The sequence below is a fragment of the Dermacentor silvarum genome, chromosome 4 (genome assembly GCF_013339745.2).
Source record: "Dermacentor silvarum isolate Dsil-2018 chromosome 4, BIME_Dsil_1.4, whole genome shotgun sequence".
NCBI lineage: Eukaryota > Metazoa > Arthropoda > Arachnida > Ixodida > Ixodidae > Dermacentor > Dermacentor silvarum.
In genome coordinates this window covers 31,223,182-31,244,249 of record NC_051157.2, presented here as the reverse complement: position 1 = coordinate 31,244,249, position 21,068 = coordinate 31,223,182, and the positions used below count along the sequence as shown (strand labels likewise).

General features: G+C 48.6%; 1 protein-coding gene across 1 annotated transcript in view; it reads right to left on the bottom strand.

Moving 5' to 3' along the window:
* Nucleotides 1-2,439: 2,439 nt before the first annotated feature.
* Nucleotides 2,440-21,068, bottom strand: part of LOC119448487 (dachshund homolog 1-like) — a 184,025-nt gene continuing 165,396 nt past the window's right edge. Inside the window, exons 9-10 of the mRNA XM_037711762.2 lie at nucleotides 7,367-7,450; nucleotides 2,440-2,453 (exon numbers count right to left, since the gene is read on the bottom strand). Coding sequence (XP_037567690.1) covers nucleotides 2,440-2,453; nucleotides 7,367-7,450 — 98 coding nt within the window. The remainder of the gene's footprint in view (nucleotides 2,454-7,366; nucleotides 7,451-21,068) is intronic.

Sequence of the window (21,068 nt, the reverse complement as noted above, 5' to 3'; positions counted from 1 at the left end):
AATGCTCTTGCACGCTATAGATTCTTTGTGAGAGTAAATTCCAGCCAAACCTGACCGATGCTGGACGTATCATTAACAAAGATGGTCAGCCAATGGCAAAGAGCTCTTAAGAACAAAAATTTTGGTGAATTCAGTCCCAGAACGGTCGTTATCGACTCAGATAGCAATAAAATAAAGATATCCGCGCATAGTGCAGGAGTAACAAGGTGGGAAAGAAATCAATATGAGCCTACAACGTGGTTGGCTTCGTTCACGACAGATGGTGCTTTTGGCCAAGTGAAGAATGGCGTCCAATTACAAGCGGGGGAATATTTTAACGATGCTGCGAGCGAGGTTACTCCGCAATCCGTAATTTCGGTAACGCGTAACTTGTTGCGCGAAAGTTGGCGAACAAATTACATACTTTTATGATACATCACGTGCCCTGCGTACATCGTAGATATTAACAAGTACAAAAAAAAGTTTGCTGTTGTAGAGTCAGGTAACCAAGAGAGCTTAGTTCTTTTAACCAATAACAGGAAGTATAAAGCGAGTGTAATAATTAGCAATATGGAATAAAGGTAGCGTTACTGGCGAAAGCCATTCTAAAGCACCGTGCCTATGTGTTTCATGTACCTTGTTGTGTCTTCGTCTATGTGCGTTACATTAGTATTCCAAGATGCCACCAACAAGCCCTCATTACAGCACTATATGCCGTTCAATAAGTTAACAAGTGATTAAATTTAATAATTATTACGATACACACTTGTCTGAGTGCTCTCTTTTCATGAAGAACCAGCTGAATTGTCACCTTTTTAGGGGGATAAATGAGATGCGAAAAGCAGAGAGGTTAACTGGAAGAAAAACATCCCCCTTGCTACTCCTACATTTGGGTAGATGTAACGGGAGAAGGAAAGATGACAAGTAACTCAAAAAAGTGAATCAGCCTTTTAAGTAAATACCATAGAGATAGATAACTCTTGCAAAATCTCTCGAAGAACCTGTGCCGCTATCGCAGAATTATTCCCCTAGTAGCGAACCCCGTCAATGAGCTATTTTTCTATCCATACACAGGGGTGTTCAAAAAGCAACTGCGCAGTGGGGGGAAAATATGATAGTAATTGTGAAGGACATCTCAGTATGGCGCGCGATATATGATAGCGCAAGACCTGCAGTTCATCTTATAACGTCTGTTGGCTGCACTCAAAAGACTGGTGTACAATCCTGACACACTGCAAGAGCTATGTATACAGACAGCCATTGCACTCAGCCCATTGTAGAGATAACGCCGGCAACTCTCCACCATGTAATACGCAGAGTTGTCTGCAGACACGTCTTCAAGCCGGTGCCGGACATTTTATTTTCAGAATCTCTTGTGGGGATCACTGCCCTGCCGTAAATAAAACTTGAAATTTTAAGACCACCATTTCCACTGCACAGTTACCTCCGTATTCAGAAATTCAACTTCACTTGAAGCCCATGCTTGACTTGACTTAAATGGCGCCTGGCGTGAACGTGCACAAGAGGGTCATTGCGTTTCCTTCAGCGCGTTCGCGATAGGCGTAATTTAGGTCAAGCCAAGCATGAGCTTCAAGTTCAGAGGCATTTCTGAATACGGGGGTTAGTTTTCAGAAACCCGTTACCCGCAGCGTGTACAGCTTCAATGGAGAGCGCCAATTTTAGGTAATTTTTTACTTGATGGAGACTTAACGAACCTATAGCAGTACAATAAAATACTAGAGCTAACAAGCTTTGTCTTCAGGCAAACGTGTCGTTCTTCGCTGGCGTACTCTTATCTCTGTCTTTTTTTTTATTCTTTTTTATTTTTCCCCCTCATGCTGTTTCAATAAGCATTCAATTAAGCTCTGCGTCGCAGCGCTCGGTAGCTTTCGCTTATAATCAGTGTGCGTGATCCAGCGTCATCACTCATTAATTTGCACGAGACCTTGCTTTAACGTTTCTGTCATTACTGATTACAGTCTCAAGGTCTCGGCAGCTGCATTTGCACCTCGGAAAGGCTGGCACTACACTGGGAAGTTGACTCGCGAAACGCGTAGACTCCAACCTCACGTGTAAGTCCCAGTGCATGCGGCAAACACAAGCTCTCGACATCGTACGCAGCATAGTCTACCGCGGCCACTATCGTTTATGCCATTCGATAACTGAAGCACGTCAGCGCCATTTACCACGATGACCTGGAAAAGAGTTGCTGATTAAAAGCGGACACGCGAAGTCCGTCGGCGAAAAAGAAATGGCAATTAGCGGGCAAAACTGCAATCGCACATCGCGGTAGGTGGGCGGGGCGCACGTAGAGAACGCTCTGTTCGCAATGTACCGCATTTGCACGAACTCGTTACGCAACCGAAACTGTTCGCCAACGAACATAGTACACCACTATGCACTGCGGACACAAAGGCGGCACGGCAACGTATCCTGATAGCGAACCACGTCTACGCAGGCTCACTCATCAAGGGCTGCGTTAAAAGAACCTCAATCACGGCACAGCCGTAAATTTTGCGCTGTCATTACAAATCTAAGCGTTTCTTATGTCCCGTCCCATTAGGAGCTCGCTTCGACGTATAATCTTTAGCAAGGTCGAAACAAACGCTAAAGCTTGCACGTGTCAGCTGTGATCGAACCTTTTTTTCTGAGCTGGATGGTGCATGATCTATAACAGAACTGCAGCAAGCAGAGGAAAAATGGGGACTAAAAAAAGATATAGAAGGTCAGGTTGGTGTCAGTTTTCTCCCAGTTCGTTCGTTATAAAACAACTGGGATTGTTTCTATTGAGACATTTAAGGAAGCGCGAATACACACACAGAAAACACACAGAAAGTACACAGAAAGAAAACGCACGCACGCACGCAACAAGTACACACATACTTTATATGACAAATCTGTTCTGCGGAAGCGCGCAAGGTGTAGGAAGATTCATGAAAGGAATAATTGTCATCCCCGTGCCTGGCTGTCAGCACGAAGCTACAAATAAAACCCAATACGGGTTTCTCAGAAAAAAAAAACCGTGTATTTCCTGGAAACCCGTGTTGGGATTTCCATCTAGCTTCATGCTGCAGTCGGGTAGATGCCAATTTTCCCATTTCGCTTCATTCCTCTTTGAATACCAACGTTCCGAAACTGGGGCCCTGTGAATTATAGAAGCGTACACGAAGGGTCGCGTTCAATTATATAGCTTCCGTTAAATCTCGCGCGCGGGAAGGACCAAGTTTACAGCTGCTGAAAATCACGTTCGCGAGCCGTCGAACGACGAACGGATCCCTTTTCGTATACGCTCGGTACGCCAGCGCGCAATTGTTTTCGAGCGACAGAATACAGATGAAGGGCATCTGAAGCGCATAGCGCGCCCGTTCGCTTCCGTGGCAGATGGCCGGCTATGATGATGATGATGATGATGATGATGATGGTTATGCGATCGGGAAACTCGTGTCTGCGCCATCAGAAACCGCGCTGCCAAAATGACTGAAAGGAAGTAAAAATAGAAGCAGACCAAAAAAAAAAAAAAAAAGTCCTACACAGCGCTTGTTCGCACAGTCTTGCGACTGCTCACCGAAAATGAGGCGGAAAAAAGAAGGAAAGAAACAGAAAACAAGAAAAAAAAATCACGTAAAAACAGGTTCGAATATGAGATGGGCGCGCATACATATCCGCGCCAAATCTGTATCGCGCGCGAGCGCCGGGATCCTCCATAATCGCGCGCATTTTCCGTGCGATCGCCCGCGCGGATCTCCCGCGAGCACTGCTTCGACCGAGCGAATCGTCCCGACACATGGCGCTCCCGCGACCGCCAACCATCATTTCCATGCGAATAAGTTCTTTCTCTTCGAACACGCACGCACGCGTACACCGATGCCCTCGCTCCCTACCTCCCTCCCACTCCCTACTCTCAAGTCTACTCCCTACGACTCTGCTGTTTTCTGTTGATCATTTTTTCCCTTCTCGGTATAATGCGGGAGACGCTTCGTGGCATAACGTCGACAACCGCACAGATGCGCAAACGTAAACGTTATTGCGCCGCAGGGCGAAAAATAAACGCGTGGGTTTCCTTCTCCGCAAAGCACGTAGTCGGTATAGCGGGAGAGGTCGCGGGATCGTTCCTCTCGGCGCGCCGCAGGACATCGGACTCCAGCCAACGCCATAAAGCCTCCCGGCGGCGGTGTCGGCGGCGGCGCAAGACGCGACGGGACACCGACACCTAGGGCCAGCCAAGGGCCGGAGCTCGCCAGCAAACGCGGTTCCTTGGGTGCACGCTATCTTGGTAGGAGCCTGTTTTTTGACAAATAGCGAAACGCGATACTCGAGGCTATGAAGAACGGAATATCGGCAGCCACCTTCCACGAGTGACACCCCCCTGCAACAACACCCCTCCCTCCTACACGCAACACCCCCGCCACCCCTCCCCCCTCCAACCGTCTTCACCCCCCTTCAACCACCGCCGCTCCCACTCATGTACTCTCACGTCTCCGGTTGTGCGCGTACGCCAAATTTTTTTTTTGTTCTTCTTTCGATTTTGTTCGTTTCGTTTACTTCGGAAAGCTGTCGAATGTCGCGGGCCTTGTTCCTGTCACGTTCTTATTTATCTTTGCTTCCTCTGACGAGGGCAGTAGAGGTGTCGCTCTCTTTTCCGAATGCCCTCTCCTTTTACAGCGCCCCCACCCGGTCGCCTTGTGTAACCGTGCATTAAAAAAAAATATATTTACATTTTAAAACATAAACGCCGTTTTCTGCCGTTCTGCGGATTTTTCTTTCATGTCGATTTGTTTTCTCCGGGCGACGCGTGTTCGCGGGAGACCAGTGCGGGAAACCGCGCGCTATCTCCGTATACCCGCATGTAACACGACTCCGCTGCCGCGGCGCAGTGCGGCCAACAACCACGGCGGCGTGACAGATGCTCGCACGACGCTCGCAAGCTCTCGCTCGCTCTGCATGTATGTGCGTGCGTGCGTGCGGGTAGAGACAGGCCTTGCAAGACCGCCGAATATAGATGTTCGTCGCGCTTTACTCGCGGCCTCTCCTTTGCCACCATCAAGTTACTTTGCACGCAATTTTGCCGTCATATGACGGCGCTTAAAGAAAGAAATGAGAGTTTGTCGGTGTGTGTATATGGAGAGAGAGGGGGAGCAAGTCTAGCGTATCATTCATATGTCTTGGTGAAAACAAGGACTAATTTCTCCAATGTCAGTAAATGTGTTTTTTTGGTAGGTATACCGATAGGGGTAGTAACGGCATTTCGAATATATGCGTTAGGACAATGAAGAAACTTTCACTTACACACAAGCTATTATATATGTTCTGCCAGTGCGACGTGCTTTGTGCGCGAGCAGGCGTGGTTTCGTACGTGATTAAAATTAAATTCTGGGCATTTACATGCCAAACCCACGATCTCATTATGATGCGTGCCGCAGTGAGGGGGACTCCGGATTAATTTTGACCAGCTGGGGTTCTTTAACGTGCATCTAAATCTAAGTGCACGAGTGTTTTTACACTCCATTGCACTTTTACATTCTCATCACTCCTAGTGCCTCAGCCCGTATAGAAGTGAAAATGAGTACCAAGAAGCATATGTACTACCCTCATATGCACCTGATCCTCCAATTTATTTTTCTCCTTTAAAATGTATCTTTCTCTCTGGCTCTCGTTTCAGCGCATCCAGCGCAACCTTTTAGCGAAAATTTGCCGTAGAGATCAAGACAGGTGCGCTGCGGGCTCGTATTCAGCTCTCGACGACCACAGCTATACAGAGTTATAGCTTAAAAAGAGCTCCATCGTTTCGCAGCATCGCTCGAAACTCACGAGCGCGCGTGGTTACAGCGAAAGCGTGGCGGAAAACGCGCGCCTATCTCGGGAGCGATATATCCGTCTCCTGCGCCCGCCATCGGAAATGACAAACTGCGGGCTAAAGTCTCCATCCACGCCCCGTCTTCGCCGAGGCGCGAAGCTCGAAATCAAATAAGCCCCTTTCTATACCGACCGCCGCTACATAGCTGGGCTCGGAGGAAGAAGCACTTGGCTGCGGCCCATCGTCGCCGCTGGGCCTCTGAGGCTGTAGTATATACGGCGGGGTTCTTCCATCCGGAAACACTAACACCGCGGAATGAAAGATGAACGTCGAGAAAAGGAGAGAGAGAGAGAGAGCTCCGAGTGGAAAGAGATTCCGATTCTCTCCTGTAGCACGCATACGCAGCAGTGCAGCAACGCCAAATCCGAACGTGCTGTAAAATAAAAGAGCACCAGCTCGTCACACCGAAGGGTTGTGAAACGACTTGAAAAAGATAACGTTTTTTTTTTTTCTTTTTACGCATTTCTTCCACTATAGTACGTTTTTGCGAGGCGAGTGAATGAGCGTATGAAAGCGCAACGGGGCAGTGAGGGGGGTGTCCAGGGGGAAGAACCAGGGGTCTTGGATAGTGATAAAAAAATATTTTGGCTGACTGAGGAAATCCCGTATTTGCACTCTGAGACGAGGGCTCTGCGGGCGGCGCAGAAAGCATGAGCGCCGCTGCCGCTTCACGACGGATGTGTTGGAGCAGAGAGAAACCATTTTTCATTCCGCGCTGGAGAGGACCTGTATATGGACTCACTTGAAGCCGTAGTGTGGCTCACAAAGAGAGAGAAAAAGAAAGTTTCTTCGCTTCCTCGATTTTCTTTCTTCCTCTACTTCACAGCACTTCCCGCGACGTTTTCACGGATTGGTGCGCGGCCTACCTAACGACATGCAGAGGTGTCAGCATGCTCCTGTAACGTTTTCTTTGCGATATCAAGTTACAAGCCCATCTGCTCATAGGCGTCTCCTTGTTTCATTCTTTTTTACCCCTAATTCTCTACTTGTTTTCACTGCTTCACAAAGGCTTTACCACGGTGGGAGTTTGGATGGTGTTATTCAACCTTCCATCTCTATAGCTCGCAGCAGGATACGCATTTAGGACAGCGCCCGAGGAACAGATAGAAAGTTAGTCTAATCACGGTGACTTTGATGTGTTTGGGGGATATTAAGCAGCAAGAAATGTTGGCTATAGGAAAAAAAAGTTTTGTTGGGGTAACAAGGATAAGTTTTTTTTCGTTGTTTTCTGACAGTTGTAGAAGCATTTCCCTTCCCCCCCCCCCCCTTTTTTTTTTCGTTTGTTTGTTTGGTTGTCCTTTGCAGTTGTTTTTCTAGTGTTTTCAAGCAATTATAACTTGTTTTAAAAATGGTTTTCCCACAGCTGACGTCTTTTGATGTCTTCATCGCTGAAACTGATCCCGAACCATATCGTGCTTTTGGTATACAAGTGACCCTGTATTTAACTTACTGCGGTTTGACAATCACGTACTGGATTGATTGACTAGTTTTGGAAAAATAAGTGCGTCGTCGAATCGTACAAACTCGGCTCACCTCTCGTCCTCTGCTCCTCGGTCAGCTGCTTCTCGAGACTCTCCCGGAGACCTCGTTCTCGCAGCACTTCCATCTTGAGCTCGGCTGAGAGACAGAAGGGGGGATGAAGGAGGAGGAAGGCGGAGAAAATAAAAAAAGACAGACATGATTGTCATGACCCTGCAAAAAGAACTTCAGTTCTACATTCATACTATAATTACACAATGATACAAACGCACAGTTACAGCTTCCACAGCGTAGGCCCTCACCATCACGCCAATTTAAGTAAGCCTACAAAAACAGCAGGAGAAGCGCACCTTTCGGAAACACGGTTGCTGTGGGTGTTACTCTTATTCTCGTTTACCACCTGCCGCGGTGACTATAAATGGCTATTGGGTTTTGCTGGTATTACGAGGTTGTGGGGTCCATTCTTGGTCGCGGCGGCCGCATTACAAGGGGGCAGATTATGATGGGAGTGGAGTGTCACAAAGCTTGCATGCCTCTCTTAAGTGCAGGTTAAATAACCCCAAGTCATCCAAATTGAACCGGAATCCACCACCACGGGATTTCTCACAGCCCTTGCATTGCTTTGAGGTGTTAAAAATCAATCAATCAATCAATCAATCAATCAATCAATCAATTCAACTTATCGACCTATCAGCGGCACTAACAACAACAGAAGCAGATTTCCGACAAACGCTTTACGATTAAGGCTAATTATCATCTACGGAACGTGTGGTTATTTCATGATGCCGAGATAGCATGCCGAGATAGATACCGATAGCACGCCGAGAATGAAACGCAATAACTCCAGCCTACAACAATTCGCACACCGTACATAGTCCTGCTATGAAACATGAATGCGCTAAGGTTTACGTGGCGTGGTCATAGGATGATATCAATCCTGAGCCATATACCAGATTGTAAATGGAGTTATTGACGGCCTAGAAATGAAGCAAAAAGGGCAACTCGAACGCCCTCTGGCGCTCCTACATAAAAAAAAAGTCTAATGCGGATACAAAAGAGAAGATAGGAAACGCTATCATTAATCGCCCTGTGATCACGTTTCATTTTTTTTTTTTTGCGCACTTGACACCGCAGAAAACTCATGCCTCTAAATACCTCCAAATGCAGCACTTCGCTTCCATACAGGAATGCATAGTTCAGTAGCTAAATGGAGAATGTTGCCGGTCTTATACCTTCCTCTCATAAATGATTCTCCGGTGAGATCTCGACTGCGGCGCGACCATCGCGTGAAGACGATTCCCGAGCGCACACCTCTAGTCCCGGCACGAACACAAGCACAAAGAGAGGAACGAAAAAAAAGGGGGCACTACAGGGCCGGCAAAGCGGCCGCGCACGAAAGCCCAAACGACTGCGAATCACGCCTTTCACGCAATCCACGTCCGAAAGAAGGGAGTCCATCATCATCGCTTTCCCGCGTTTTCAATATCGCGCGCGCGCGCGCCGGGCCTCCGTCTCTGGCTCCATCGCAGCGCCACTCAGGAAACAGTTACAGGCCATAAAACAGATCGACCCGGAGGACGTCTTCGACGGGGATCGCCAACCGGAATGAAGACAAACCGACGCACAGGCGCAAGATAAAGACAACGAAAAAAGACAGGTGAGGTAGAAGGAAGGTGAGGTGAGTCAAAGAAAAAGAATGAAAGACCATTCCTGGGGGGGGGGGGGGGGGGGGGGCAACGGATGAGCGCCGAGGAATCAGTTACGAGCGCGGCTCGTGCAAGACTGCGAGGACGACGGCGCATGGCGTGCCCTCGCGGACCGCCGCGTTCCTTCCTAAATGCATTCGTCGCACGCAAACTCCCACCCCCCTGCGCCACAGTCGACTGGGACCTGCCCTTTTCAATCGAAACAATGAACTGCCGGCGTCTCGGGCCGAAGCCCTGCGAGCGCGTACGGGTCCCTCTGTGGACCAATAACCGTAATTGCGAGAAAACGAACGAACGGTCCGTGCCCAGTGCATATATGCAGTACCACGCCCGAGATAAGGGCAAACGGCGAACGTTTGCTTTTTTTTTTTTCCTCAGCGGCCCAGGGTCCTCGATCGACTGCTGCGTGCGCGGTTGAGATACGAGCGTCGCGATCGGTCCCATGTAGTTCGCGGACCCGTATGAGCGGAGAAAAGAATGGACCGATCCTGGTGCATGCGTGGCGCCTCGATGATCTCGGTGAAAGGAAGGCCTTAGTTTTCACGAAGATTTACGGGCGAAGGTGAGGGGCTACAGAATGTGACCGTGCCCGCCCGCTGAATGTTCATTGAAATGTCGATAACAGGGAGATAATAACTTCATTATCTTACGCAAGAACGTTGCGACCGGCGTGTAGGTCGAATTGAAAAACGTGACCGGGAGAAGCTGTCGAAGCGTCTCAAATGAATGCCAAGCCTTTCTGAATGAAATAAGTTCTCTTTCCCTACCACAATGCTCTCGTAGCCTTTTTATACTCGTACGCCCTTTCTCCGTGCAGGGTAGCCAACCAGAACTACTTCTGGTCAACCTCTCTGCCTTTTAGTACATCCTCCCTCTCTCTCTTGACGGCTTCATTCCTTGGAGCATCGCGTGTTTTCGAATAGCTGGTTCAAGTATACGTGTACTTATTCTATACACGATAGAATCAGGCCCTTGCTGCGCAGTCTCAGACATACAACATTGCTCAGTGGCTGCACGCTCTCTCTGACAACCACAAAGTTGCTTAATCATTGCCTTGCACACCTACAGAATCCGGACCCTTGGCTATAGCTAATAGCACAAGGGCGCTTCCTCCTACAACACCACTGCCATCGTGCGCGCACCGAAAGCACGTTTACAAGGGTTGACGTGGAATAAAATATCTGTATCGCTCCAGTGCGCCTTCGAGCGCGGACAAAGCTGGCATCCGTGAGATTCAGGAACCGATGGCCACCGAACAATATTAAAACGTAAAGTAATGGCGGGCCGCACGCACGTCAGATCTGAGGCAGCATGGCTACTGCTGATATGTGCCGCTCGAACCGTGGCTCGCAACACGTCACGTCTGACAGCGCCCATGGTACGTGACACAGTCGTCGAAGCCAATACAACGCCTCGACGATCTTGATACTAGCGCACAAACACAATGGATGCACGTCTTGTCCTTGGACACTCAGCGGGTCCGCGCTGCACGACCGAAATCAGTTCACGTCTTCGCGTGAGGATTTTCCTTGTATCCGCGGCTGTCGAACACAATGGTTTTGTGGGCGAACAGAGATGACACGCCCCTGATGGCTGTACGTGGTTGGGGTGCCTAGGCACGGAAAAAAAAAAAACAGAAAAACAAAGCGCGGTATCTGCCTCATAAGTTCTTCCTCGCGCTAGCGTTTGTCTCAAGCGTGATCTCTTGCGTGTGGAGTTATAGCTGCGCGCTTTGTTAAGCGACATGGACTGAAGACTGGCAACGAATGCTTCGTAAACAAGCGAATCTCTCGATAAGAAAAAAAAGAAAGAGGCCAGACATGCAATCTGTGCGTTGCGTAGTTTGTACGCACGAGAAACACGTCAGCGGCGTTGTGTTGCAAAACAATTCTAGAGTTAATGAACGGGTGATGCTTCGATGAATTCCATCAATCTCGGCATCGTTGGATCCTAATAGAAGATGGCTGCCGCCGCGCAGAAAACGATGCATTGTTGGGAACGAATCGAGTAGAACGCCAGCCTAAGCTGTTTGGTTCCTTATACGGTCAGGATCGCCGGTTTGCAAAACAGCCTACATTAGTGCAACGCTCGTGGAATGATGTTCGCAAACAGAGTTGCCCGAGGACTTCCGGTTAAGCCCTGACCAGTTTTCAAAACAGCCACGATGTAAAGCTTAGGTTTAGATAACAAGCGAAATTTATTTTTCTGCAACAACAAGATGTTTTGCAACATTGCCGACCGCCGTAGAATATTCTCTTATATTTTCTTAGCGAGAGAGAGAGAGAGAGAGAGAGAGAAGACATAAGGGATAAGCGGGGAGATTAACCAGGCTGAGTCCAGTCGGCTACCCTGCACTGGGGAAGGGGAATGAGGAGAAAGAAGAGAGAAGTTCACACTTCGCACTGGTACGCACATGATCAAGCGTTAATGGCTGAAGTGTTGATTTCGCCTATTATGAACGAAATGATCATAGAAAGACGATAATAACAAGAGCGTATTCCGTATGACAACATAGTGTTAACTTTAACATTTATGCTATTCTAATATCTTGACACGAAGTGCTTATCTCCATGGAGCAGACTTGACCAATTCACCCAATTTTTCGTTCTTTTGAGATGGTACAAACTCATCCCAGCCTAGCATTTTTTAAGACATACCGCATTGGTGCTAGAAAACATTCTAAACGTGGTTTACTACAAAAGAAGAAACCATATTTCTGCTATTAACTCAGACGCTGTTTTCAACGAAGCTTCGTTTACACCGTGCTACACACACAGGGTTAAGCAAACCGCGGACATGCAACGACATAGAGGTTCAGGTCAAATCCCTGTCTAGCGAACGGGTTTGCTATAAAAACCACCAGTGGATGTCGACCGAATATATACGCAGACCACCATCGCAGCGGACCCAGCTCGCATTACCAACCGTCCGTACAGAGCTCGCGCCATCAGGACGCACTAGTGGCAGTGAGAGGGCGCTCGCACCGCGAATATTATTACGCGTACAAATGCGCCCAGCAGAACGCGCGCTCGTTCGACAGCGGCGGCAGCAGCAGCGCAGCGACGCAAATCTTGCGCGGCGCAGGCGACCTAAATCGGCTCATTACGCCTAACAACATTGGGCACGAATCGGCTACGCTCAGCAGCGCACACGGAACGCTTAGCACGCACAGACACGTAAGTACATACACACATCTCTCCATATCTCTCGCCCGGCGCGGGGGTGCTCAGAAGTTCCGCAGTTAACCTCGAGCCGCCTCGCATGATTTAGCAGCTCCGTTTGGGCTGGCCGCTGCGCGCGCGAGCCACATCAAGCGCGGACTCGGAAAGAGCACAAATCGCTACGGATGAGACGAAAAAGGAGAAATCAAAAGGGCGGCAGAGCTACGTACGCAGAACAGAAGCGTAAGCAAAAGACGCAGAGACCGCGCCATGCCAGCAGGCCCGGCAAAGAAAACGTCGGCGATCGCACCGCTCACGCTGAGCTATACACACGCGATTTGCGATAGTAAATATTACCACTGCGCATCGGCGTAGCAGGACGCGAGCGGCATAAAAAAAGAAACGTAATAAACAAAACATAGAAGGGAACCGAAGATAACGGTGGCAGGCATTAAGAAACGCGGCTGTGCTCGGAAAGCTGAGACAGACGAACGAACAGACAGACGTCTGCAGCAGCAGACGAAACACGCTTGCAGTCTGTGCGTGCGTTCTCGAGTACGTATATAACCGTCTGCAACCACGCGGCCGCCGTCTGGTATAGCAGGCACGAGACTTTCCGCGCTTGAGCGACTGGCTTATTAATCTAATGAGCGTAATTTCGGGACCGAGCAAGGAAATAGAAAAAGGAGGGGAAAGGGCAAGTGCTTGATTTCATCTGCGGAGCGAGCGAGGTCAGAAATTTAGTTAAGTCGCGATCATTCCGCCTTTAGATTGTGCCTCTCCGGAACGAATTAAACACTGGGAAGCAGACCCGCGGTGTTTCGAGACGACAGCGATACAGCAAAGAAGAAGAATAAAAACAAAAAAGAAAGAAATGAACAGGCAGATCGGACGGCTGGCCAAATGAGGAGGGGGTAGCTCGCTATCGCTTTTAACGAAATTACGAATGAAGCGAGACCCCCGTGGTTCTTCGGAACAAGGCTGCGAAGAGGACTGGTGAAAGAAATCGAGAAAGTCATTGAGAAGCCGATGAACAAACGTTAACAGACACGCAAAGGGTGAACTAGAAAGACGGAAATGAAGCAAGTAAACGAAGACAACTGCCAGGATTTTTCCGCTTCGTGGAACATTGTTCAGGTCTCGATTTATACGGCGAGCCTTCGCGCATAGCAAAACCCGTCTTGCGTGAGGGAGGATTATGTCTTCCGAGGGAAAGTCTCCGACCTTTTTGGGGACCGGTGACAGCCGTGTATACGCAGCGAGGATTCGGCAAGACCAAGTGCTAAGTGAATTAAGCGCGCACCCTCCGTACATGTGAGTGATTATTTTGATCGTTCGCGGGAAACGGAAGGCTAATTGCGTTGTTTCTGCGTAATGTGTACGTGCCTAATCCTTGCTGCTTTATAAGTTCTGAGCCGTTTGTCCTTGTTCGAATAACATGTGACTGGGAAAAGCGGCTGTCTGAGATGAAGAGTCTATTTTATGTTTACTTTGTGTTTTGTTATTCCTTGCTACTAATTTATTTCCTAGATATGTCATTTTAATTCAATAAGCAATCAATAAGATGGTGAATAATGATCTTAGCATCTCTGATACTCGAATGTCGCATTGCGAAATATGTGCCACGTGTAAGTGTGCGTGGGCGTTTTTAGTAAGATTTAAAAAGAAAATCCGATGAAGTATAAAGAGCAATTCGACGTGTTTAGGTGGATTGACTGAAGACGCGGACAGTACTTGCACAAAAAATCGCATTTTTCGTGTAGCTAATGCGAAAGACTCGCATTTTTTTTTTAATTCCCTGTAGTGTTCATTTCGAAATTCAGAAATGGAAACACACAGTAGCGAAACACAGTCATGCTTGCAAGTGAAGTCCTCTGAAATCTAGTCTGTAGTCATGCCTGCCAGGTGACATATGCGCATTGCACCGCGCAAGCTCAGTGTTGTGTGCGGAGCTTTTCTGTATCACCCTTTCAAAACTATTTTATTATAAATCAACAAAGGTACCAATACGAAAGCCCGTCGGATTCAAGCCGACCTGACATAGGATGCACCATATAGGTCTCGCTTTCTGAAGTAGTTTCAACCAGAGAGTTGAATGAAGTATTGAAACACCGCTGTCATAAGCTTTGTATAGGATCCCTAATTATTGTCACTGGCCATTAAAAAGAGAGAGAGAGAACAGAGAACGAAATTGTCGTTTAGCGTCCCTACGGATAGCTTGTTCACTAATGTTCGTTAAGGTTTGTTGACGTCAATTACGGCGCGTTCGTGTTCGCTGACAAGCTCCAATTTTTGCTACAATGTATTTACATGCCGAGACAAGGTATTCCACTAAAACTCCGAATCCATCATCATGGCTTTAATTCTTTGCCACAGCAACTCTTTGATTCCAGCTACCAGCGAACGCGTCGCTCACTGGAACGATGGCAATGCATCCAACTTTATACTACGCTCTTCCTTCCTATGAGCACCTCTCACTTTTCAATTTCGTTCAACCCGAATGAAACAACACGCCCAAGTAAAACTTCGTCGCGGAGAGCGGGAGCCGAAGTAACGGTAGCCGAACCACACGCGCTAAACGCAAGCGCGGAACGCGCTTCCGCGTCCACGCCCTCTGTTCCAAGTTCAAATTGACGACCAGCGCGGAGGTAGAGAGAAAGAAATTCGGTGCCCTCGGAAGATCCATGCATCAGGCACGAGCGACACACAAGCACGGTCCAACGAACGCTCTTCCTCGAATACTTGAGAAGCACTGCGCGAGAGGCCATGCCCGAACGAGAAGGGAAAAAAAAATAAAACGTTCTCTTCCGAGCCTTCGGTGACCGCACACCAGCGACGCTTTCCGCTTGCTGCTTATAACGAGCACGCCGCGCGGAGCAACCCTCATCAGGCAAATCTCGAGTGGCGAGCCGCGCGCTTGCGCGCGTCTCTCCAACAAGAAAAATGACAGCGCGTGCAGCCCATAAAAGACGACGAGGACGACCGCGCCACGTCGCGCCCGACGACCTCTCTCTCTCTCTCCTCACGACCCTCCCCAAAGCTAGCAGTCCTGTCACGCTGCAGCCGGAGGCGGCCGACCGGACGGTCGGTCGGTCGGGTGGGTGTCGCGTTAAATACGAGCAGGAGACCGCGGCGCGAAAGAGGAGAAAACCTCGGACCCCTTTATTAAAAGTCGTAAACCACGAGGTCGCACAGTCTGCGAACAGGAAGAGGAAGAAGAAGAAGATGCAGAAAGGACGCGCTCGGTTCAAGCGCGCCCGGCCACGCTATCTTGTTTGCCGTGCTCACTATCCGAGAAGCCCGTAGCTCGTTTGAAGACGAGGCATGCAAACGCGATGTTCCCCAACCCGACACCTCCCCAAATCCTCTTGCTCCTATTCCGTGCGGCGCCCTTGGAATTATATTTCTTCGCGGAGGAGGCGTCGGTGACCGCGCGACGAAAAGCGTTGGTGTTCAACCTAGTTCCTCTTGCGTGTGTCTCTGCGCTTGCACGCACGCAAGAGACAAGATCGTCCTTTTACTACGGCGCGAAGTGCACAACCCCTTCGCGCGCACTGCGGTAATGCCTCCCTTCAATCCACATAGCTTGTATAGCTAGCTTGTGCCTCGAAGAGTGCTTGAGGGTGCTTCGGCGGCGGTGGTGTTCGCATTCTCTTTCTGTTCCCGCGTATTACCCAGATGGCTTTCTCCGTGCCTGTGTTGATTATCAGTCAGGATTTAGGTGAGCCGGGCGAGTGCCGTAATTAGGGGTTTGGAAAGAGACCCAGGAGTCCTTTTCATTCGACGCACGCACTTGTTCCATTTCGCGGAGACGGTGGCGGTTCGCGGTGACATGGTTTCTCGCGATCTGGAGGTGTCACCGCCGAGGTCGCGATAGAGAAGCCACGAGCCGCGTTTACATGAATGCGACAGTAGCGTATCGCATTTCCTTGCGCATCACGGTAACGCAACCGATAGGGGGTGGTATAACCCCCTTCGCCCGTTGCGAGCCGGAACATGCTTCCGGCGAGTGTGTTTCTATATACGGTGGGCAGAGAAGATCACGTGACGAGAACCGTCTCCTTTTCCTCTTTCCTTCAGTGCACGATACGCCAGCGCTTGCATTCACAGCGTGAGACGACTCACCCCGAATCGAACTACACTCTCCTGGCGAAATCATTGACGATTCGCCTTCCTATAGCGCATTACCGCCGTTAACATGAATGCGAAGCTGCTTAGCAAGACGTCAGGAAGATGCGACGGCACTGCAGTCACCCATCGCGCGGGAAAAGAAATTATATATATTGACAAACTCCACCCGGTCGTGAATCCTTGCGGCAGGCAAACGTGGCCATGTTTACCGAAGCTATGTTGCGAAGATTGTCGGAAAGCGAAGATGAGAAGTGTCAACGCAGTTGCATGCCCTTTTTCGTGTGCTATATGTACAATCTTGGTTACGAACATACACGTTTGACCATAGCGAAGGGCCGTTCGCAAGCGTCTTTATGCCAGACCAGTTTCTTTGAAGTATACGAGTGGGCAACATGCGTCACTAGGAGCAGCAACTCGCTACCTTTCCGAAAAGCTGGCAGCTATATATATGCACGTGGCTTTCGATCATACTTTGAAGCGTATTCTGCGGCTGACTCGGTAAACTACTAACTCTTTATTATTTTTCTTCTCGCTCCTTCTATCTATTATTCCCCTTTCCCCCTCCCCAAGCGTAAAGTAGCCAACCGGGCATGTCCTTGGTTAACCTCTCTACCTTTCCCTTATCGTTTCTCTCTCTCGTGGGCCATACTACCGACAGTATGCTTAGTTCCGTATGAATCTCAAACTGCTAACTATAAAGAAAAACAATTGCAACAAAGAAGGAGATAAAACAAAATAAATAAATAAATAAATAAATAAATAAATAAATAAATAAATAAATAAATAAATAAATAAATAAATAAATAAATAAATAAATACACAGTATTTTTATGGAAGGCTACCTCCTTTTCTTTTTACGACAACGACACTGGTTTAGAGAAGCTATTATACTAAATCATTTAGGGTACTCTGAGGCCTGCCAGCTAATATTTTTTTCTAGGGCCTTTCAATTAAAGCATAAATTTTAAAGTCGAAAATGTCGTTCGAGTACTCCTTTAAGTAAGAGGGGGGAAAAGAAGAGAGAGAGAAGGAAGCAAAGTAGGGATTGAGGACAAAGATAGAATCAGATAGCGAGGCAAGAACTGGCACATCGAGGTGCAGGGGGAGGGTCAGATGACGAGCCCCGAGCCACGAGGAACCACTCCCGCCTGACCTGTGCGGTGATCGTGCCGGGAGTGGCTCACAAACAGACGCCCCGGAACCGCGGCATCCTTTTTTAAAAAAACGCAATGTTTGTTCCGGCTGATCGAAGGCAGGCCTTCCTCGTCACCCGTGCCGAGAGCGGGCGGCGAAAAGGCCGGAAGCGATCGGAGAAGCGTGCTCACATTCAGAAAGGAATGACCGAATTCCTGCTTTTGCGTTTACTATCGGCTTACTTCCATCTTGCTCGGGGTGATCACTCTTCCTTTTTCCTTTCGGTCGCGTTCTTATTATTTTTTTTTCCACAATGATCGGTTTCTCACTGCGGACCAGTGGCCAGGGCATGCCGTTCGTGGTTTCTCTGTTTCGTTCTCGCAAAGACTCTGTTATTTTTTTTTTCGTTTTTGTTGCCATGTAGAGCAGTTTTGCCTTCTATTTGAAATGGCAATGCTTTAACGAATCAAAACAATTCCGCTAGTAAAGAAAACGTTCCTTAAATATCCCCTTCATAAGCTGGCTGGTGCTAGGGTAGTCGCCTCAAATGGCAAACAATAGCTCATTGTAGCGCGGTTTGGTTCTTACCACCTAATGCTTTCTGAAGACGAACTGACTTATTTAAAGCCTTAAGAGCAACACTTAATATTTATGTCGATTTCTGCATCTGCGTGCAGGAACCTGACAGTGCTTTTGTTGACCGCACCATTCAAATGCCAACTGTCTTTTAACTGCGCCTTTCGAAGCGATACGATCGGCATCTATTCGCTTTACTAATTTTAGGCGACGAGCACTAGATGGCTATCCTTATAAGAGCCACGGGATTAATACATTTAAAAGTGACATCAAAACTAAACGCAGCCGAAACGCAAAATGCGAAGCCGTGTCAAGGCTTATTTATCGTTTTAATTGAGTGCAGCGAAGTTGCACATGTATTCCTTTCATCGTGGCCTGTTGAGCGTCAGTGGACCAGCAGCATGTTCGTAACAAGAACAGATGCCCTCAGAGCAGAAGTTCGAGGAGTTCCAGGGTACTACGAGCCCTCACAAACAAAACAAAAAATCTGTATACGTGGCAGTAGGAAGCAGACAACTTCCCGACGAAGTGTATAGACGAGACGCCGACGGTTTACGAACCGCCTTACTTTTAGAGAACATTCTCAAAGAAAAACCGCGACAGTTGCTCGCAAACAGACTGACATTGAGAGCATTTAGGCGGACTTCATACGAGCCCGCAGCAGAGACAGAGGTTCGAAAACAAGGGGGCGCCGAAATAGTGATTGACACCGGAAGTGACGCGACAAATAGCGGTCGCGTCGGGGGACAGAGCGGCTAAGCCCCATTTCATTTCCGGAAGGCGCTGCTGGCCGCTGCCAGATTCACCCCCCGCGGTGGCTCGTAAATTCGCCCCACGTCATTTCCGGCGCCCCGGCTCTGGATGCTTTGACTTCTTGACACGGTCGCACCGCGAAATGAACGTGAGAAAAAAAAAAGAAAGAAAAAGCAATAGAAAAGATGGAACACTGTGGAAGAGAAGAGTGAAAGCAAGCAAGCAAAAAAGACAGCGAAAGAAAGCAAGCGGAAAAGAAAATTGAACACGATCGACGTAAATATGAGACTTAGCGGAGGTTGCGTAGCTGTCAGGAAGCGAAATAAAACGCTTGGAGGGAGGCCTGTCGGAGATAGACAGGGAGCGCGGATATATATATATATATATATTTGCTCGCCAATATGGCGTCATCCGGCCAGTCCCTTTGCGCGCGCACACTTCGCGAATTTCTAAGCGCGAAAAAAACGGGACAAGGAAAGGGACATGTACGCCAGCAGCACCAGCAGACCGTGCCGAGCGGGCGTCGGGCAAGAAGGTCAAACAGTCAAAAATGAAGGAAAATTTGAAAAGGAAAGAAGGAGACAGAGGAACGAGAAAGACGCGAGAAAAGGGAAGTGGCGCGAGAATTAAGAGGCCATGCGGGAGAGTGGTCATTAGACGAGGCTCAGCTAGCAATGCGCGGACTTCGGCGCGCGGAGACTGCCTCCCCCCCCCCCCCCCCCCTCCTGCCCCCTTTATGCAGTATGCAAATCGAGGCTTTATTGGCGGAAACGTGGTGCTAAATCCCGCAGACCGAGAGGGGCTAAAGAGGAAAAAAGATGGACGGTCGCGACTTGTGCCCTCGGTATATACGGTTCCTTGTTTTCAACATTTTCTTTCTCTCCATCCGGGCCACCGAGAAACGTGCTATAGCTGCACGACGCGTCGTGTACGGACGTGTACTCGAGCACTATAAGCCCGCGCAAGGAGATACCTCTGCTTGTCGCCGCCTTATGAGCGATTTGCAGGCTACCAAAAAAGTTTGAAACGTGACTTGTTCAGCACCGCACTACGAACGTGCGCGCCATTAGTCAGAAGACGCATTCCTGTCATCGTATTTGTAAAAAGATTTTCTCTCCTGTAGCACAACGAAAAAAAAAAAAACTGAAAAAAAAAGAAGAAGAAGCACTGAGTGCTTGAACGCTTATAAATTACAGTGTAAGCAGAAATTCAGCAATCTCTTTTCGTTCAGAGTGTACGCCGAGGATGGGCACTTAAGAGAGACATGAGGAACTCCGATTGTCCATGCAAGACATCTGCACGCGCAAGAGTCACAGCGACTTGCTGCAGTGCAGGGTGACTTGCAGGGGCCTGAAGCCATGATAGCATTCGTTCCCGCGGCAGACAGGACGATCGGCCACATGCTTGCATAACCTCTAAGCTCTAAACTTTAGCTTGGCAGTCAGCGTTCTCATTGTTTCGTTAATTGGACATGTAGGCATTAAAACGGCGCTAGGATTGACCTACAGCATGCACTTTGCTTTTCGAAATCAGTGCGCGCGAACGACCATTCGTTTAGCGAATCGGTCGAATAAGTGAATGGTTTATTCATACGTCGACCGATCGATCACTCGGCAAAACTATTGGTCGGTCCGACTGATTGATTGATTTTAGTTTTCATTTTGCTTGCTCCTCAGAGTTTCAGCGCGACGATAATTAAGTGACGCCGTTGGGTAAGGCTCCGGGCTCATGTATTTTGATAATCTCGGCTTATTTAACATGCGCTGAAACCTAAGCCGACGCTTTTTCTCAGGCCTATAGCTCAGCCAAAGGCAGCCACAGGTCGCGCTATAAGGTTGTACCCTCCTCAGCATTAGAATCGGCCATCGCGACTGGTTCTCCGGCATAATAATGGAAGGCATGCGGTCGCTAAGTCACGAGGTAATGCCACCTTCCGACTTGCGTCGATACATGGTGAAGTATACACTTCTGGTCTATCTGGTGGATAACGCCAACGGGCCTCTGAACAGACGGGTTCTTGACGCATTAACCATATCTGGTTCAATAAGATGTCTCTCTAGTTTCCTTTCAAAATCTGGACGTGTTCTTACATCGACATTGAGTAAAATAAAGCCGGCAGATTACACCGGCGAGCCTCTGAACAGATAAGTTGTCACTTCAGCCAATCTTTGTAAAATAAGTGCACTAATTTTCGGAATGCATACATGCTCTCCATCGACATTGCAACGGGTGCATAGCCGTCGACGCAACTGCGGATTGATATGGCTCCACTCTCCGGTTTAAACAACGAAACCG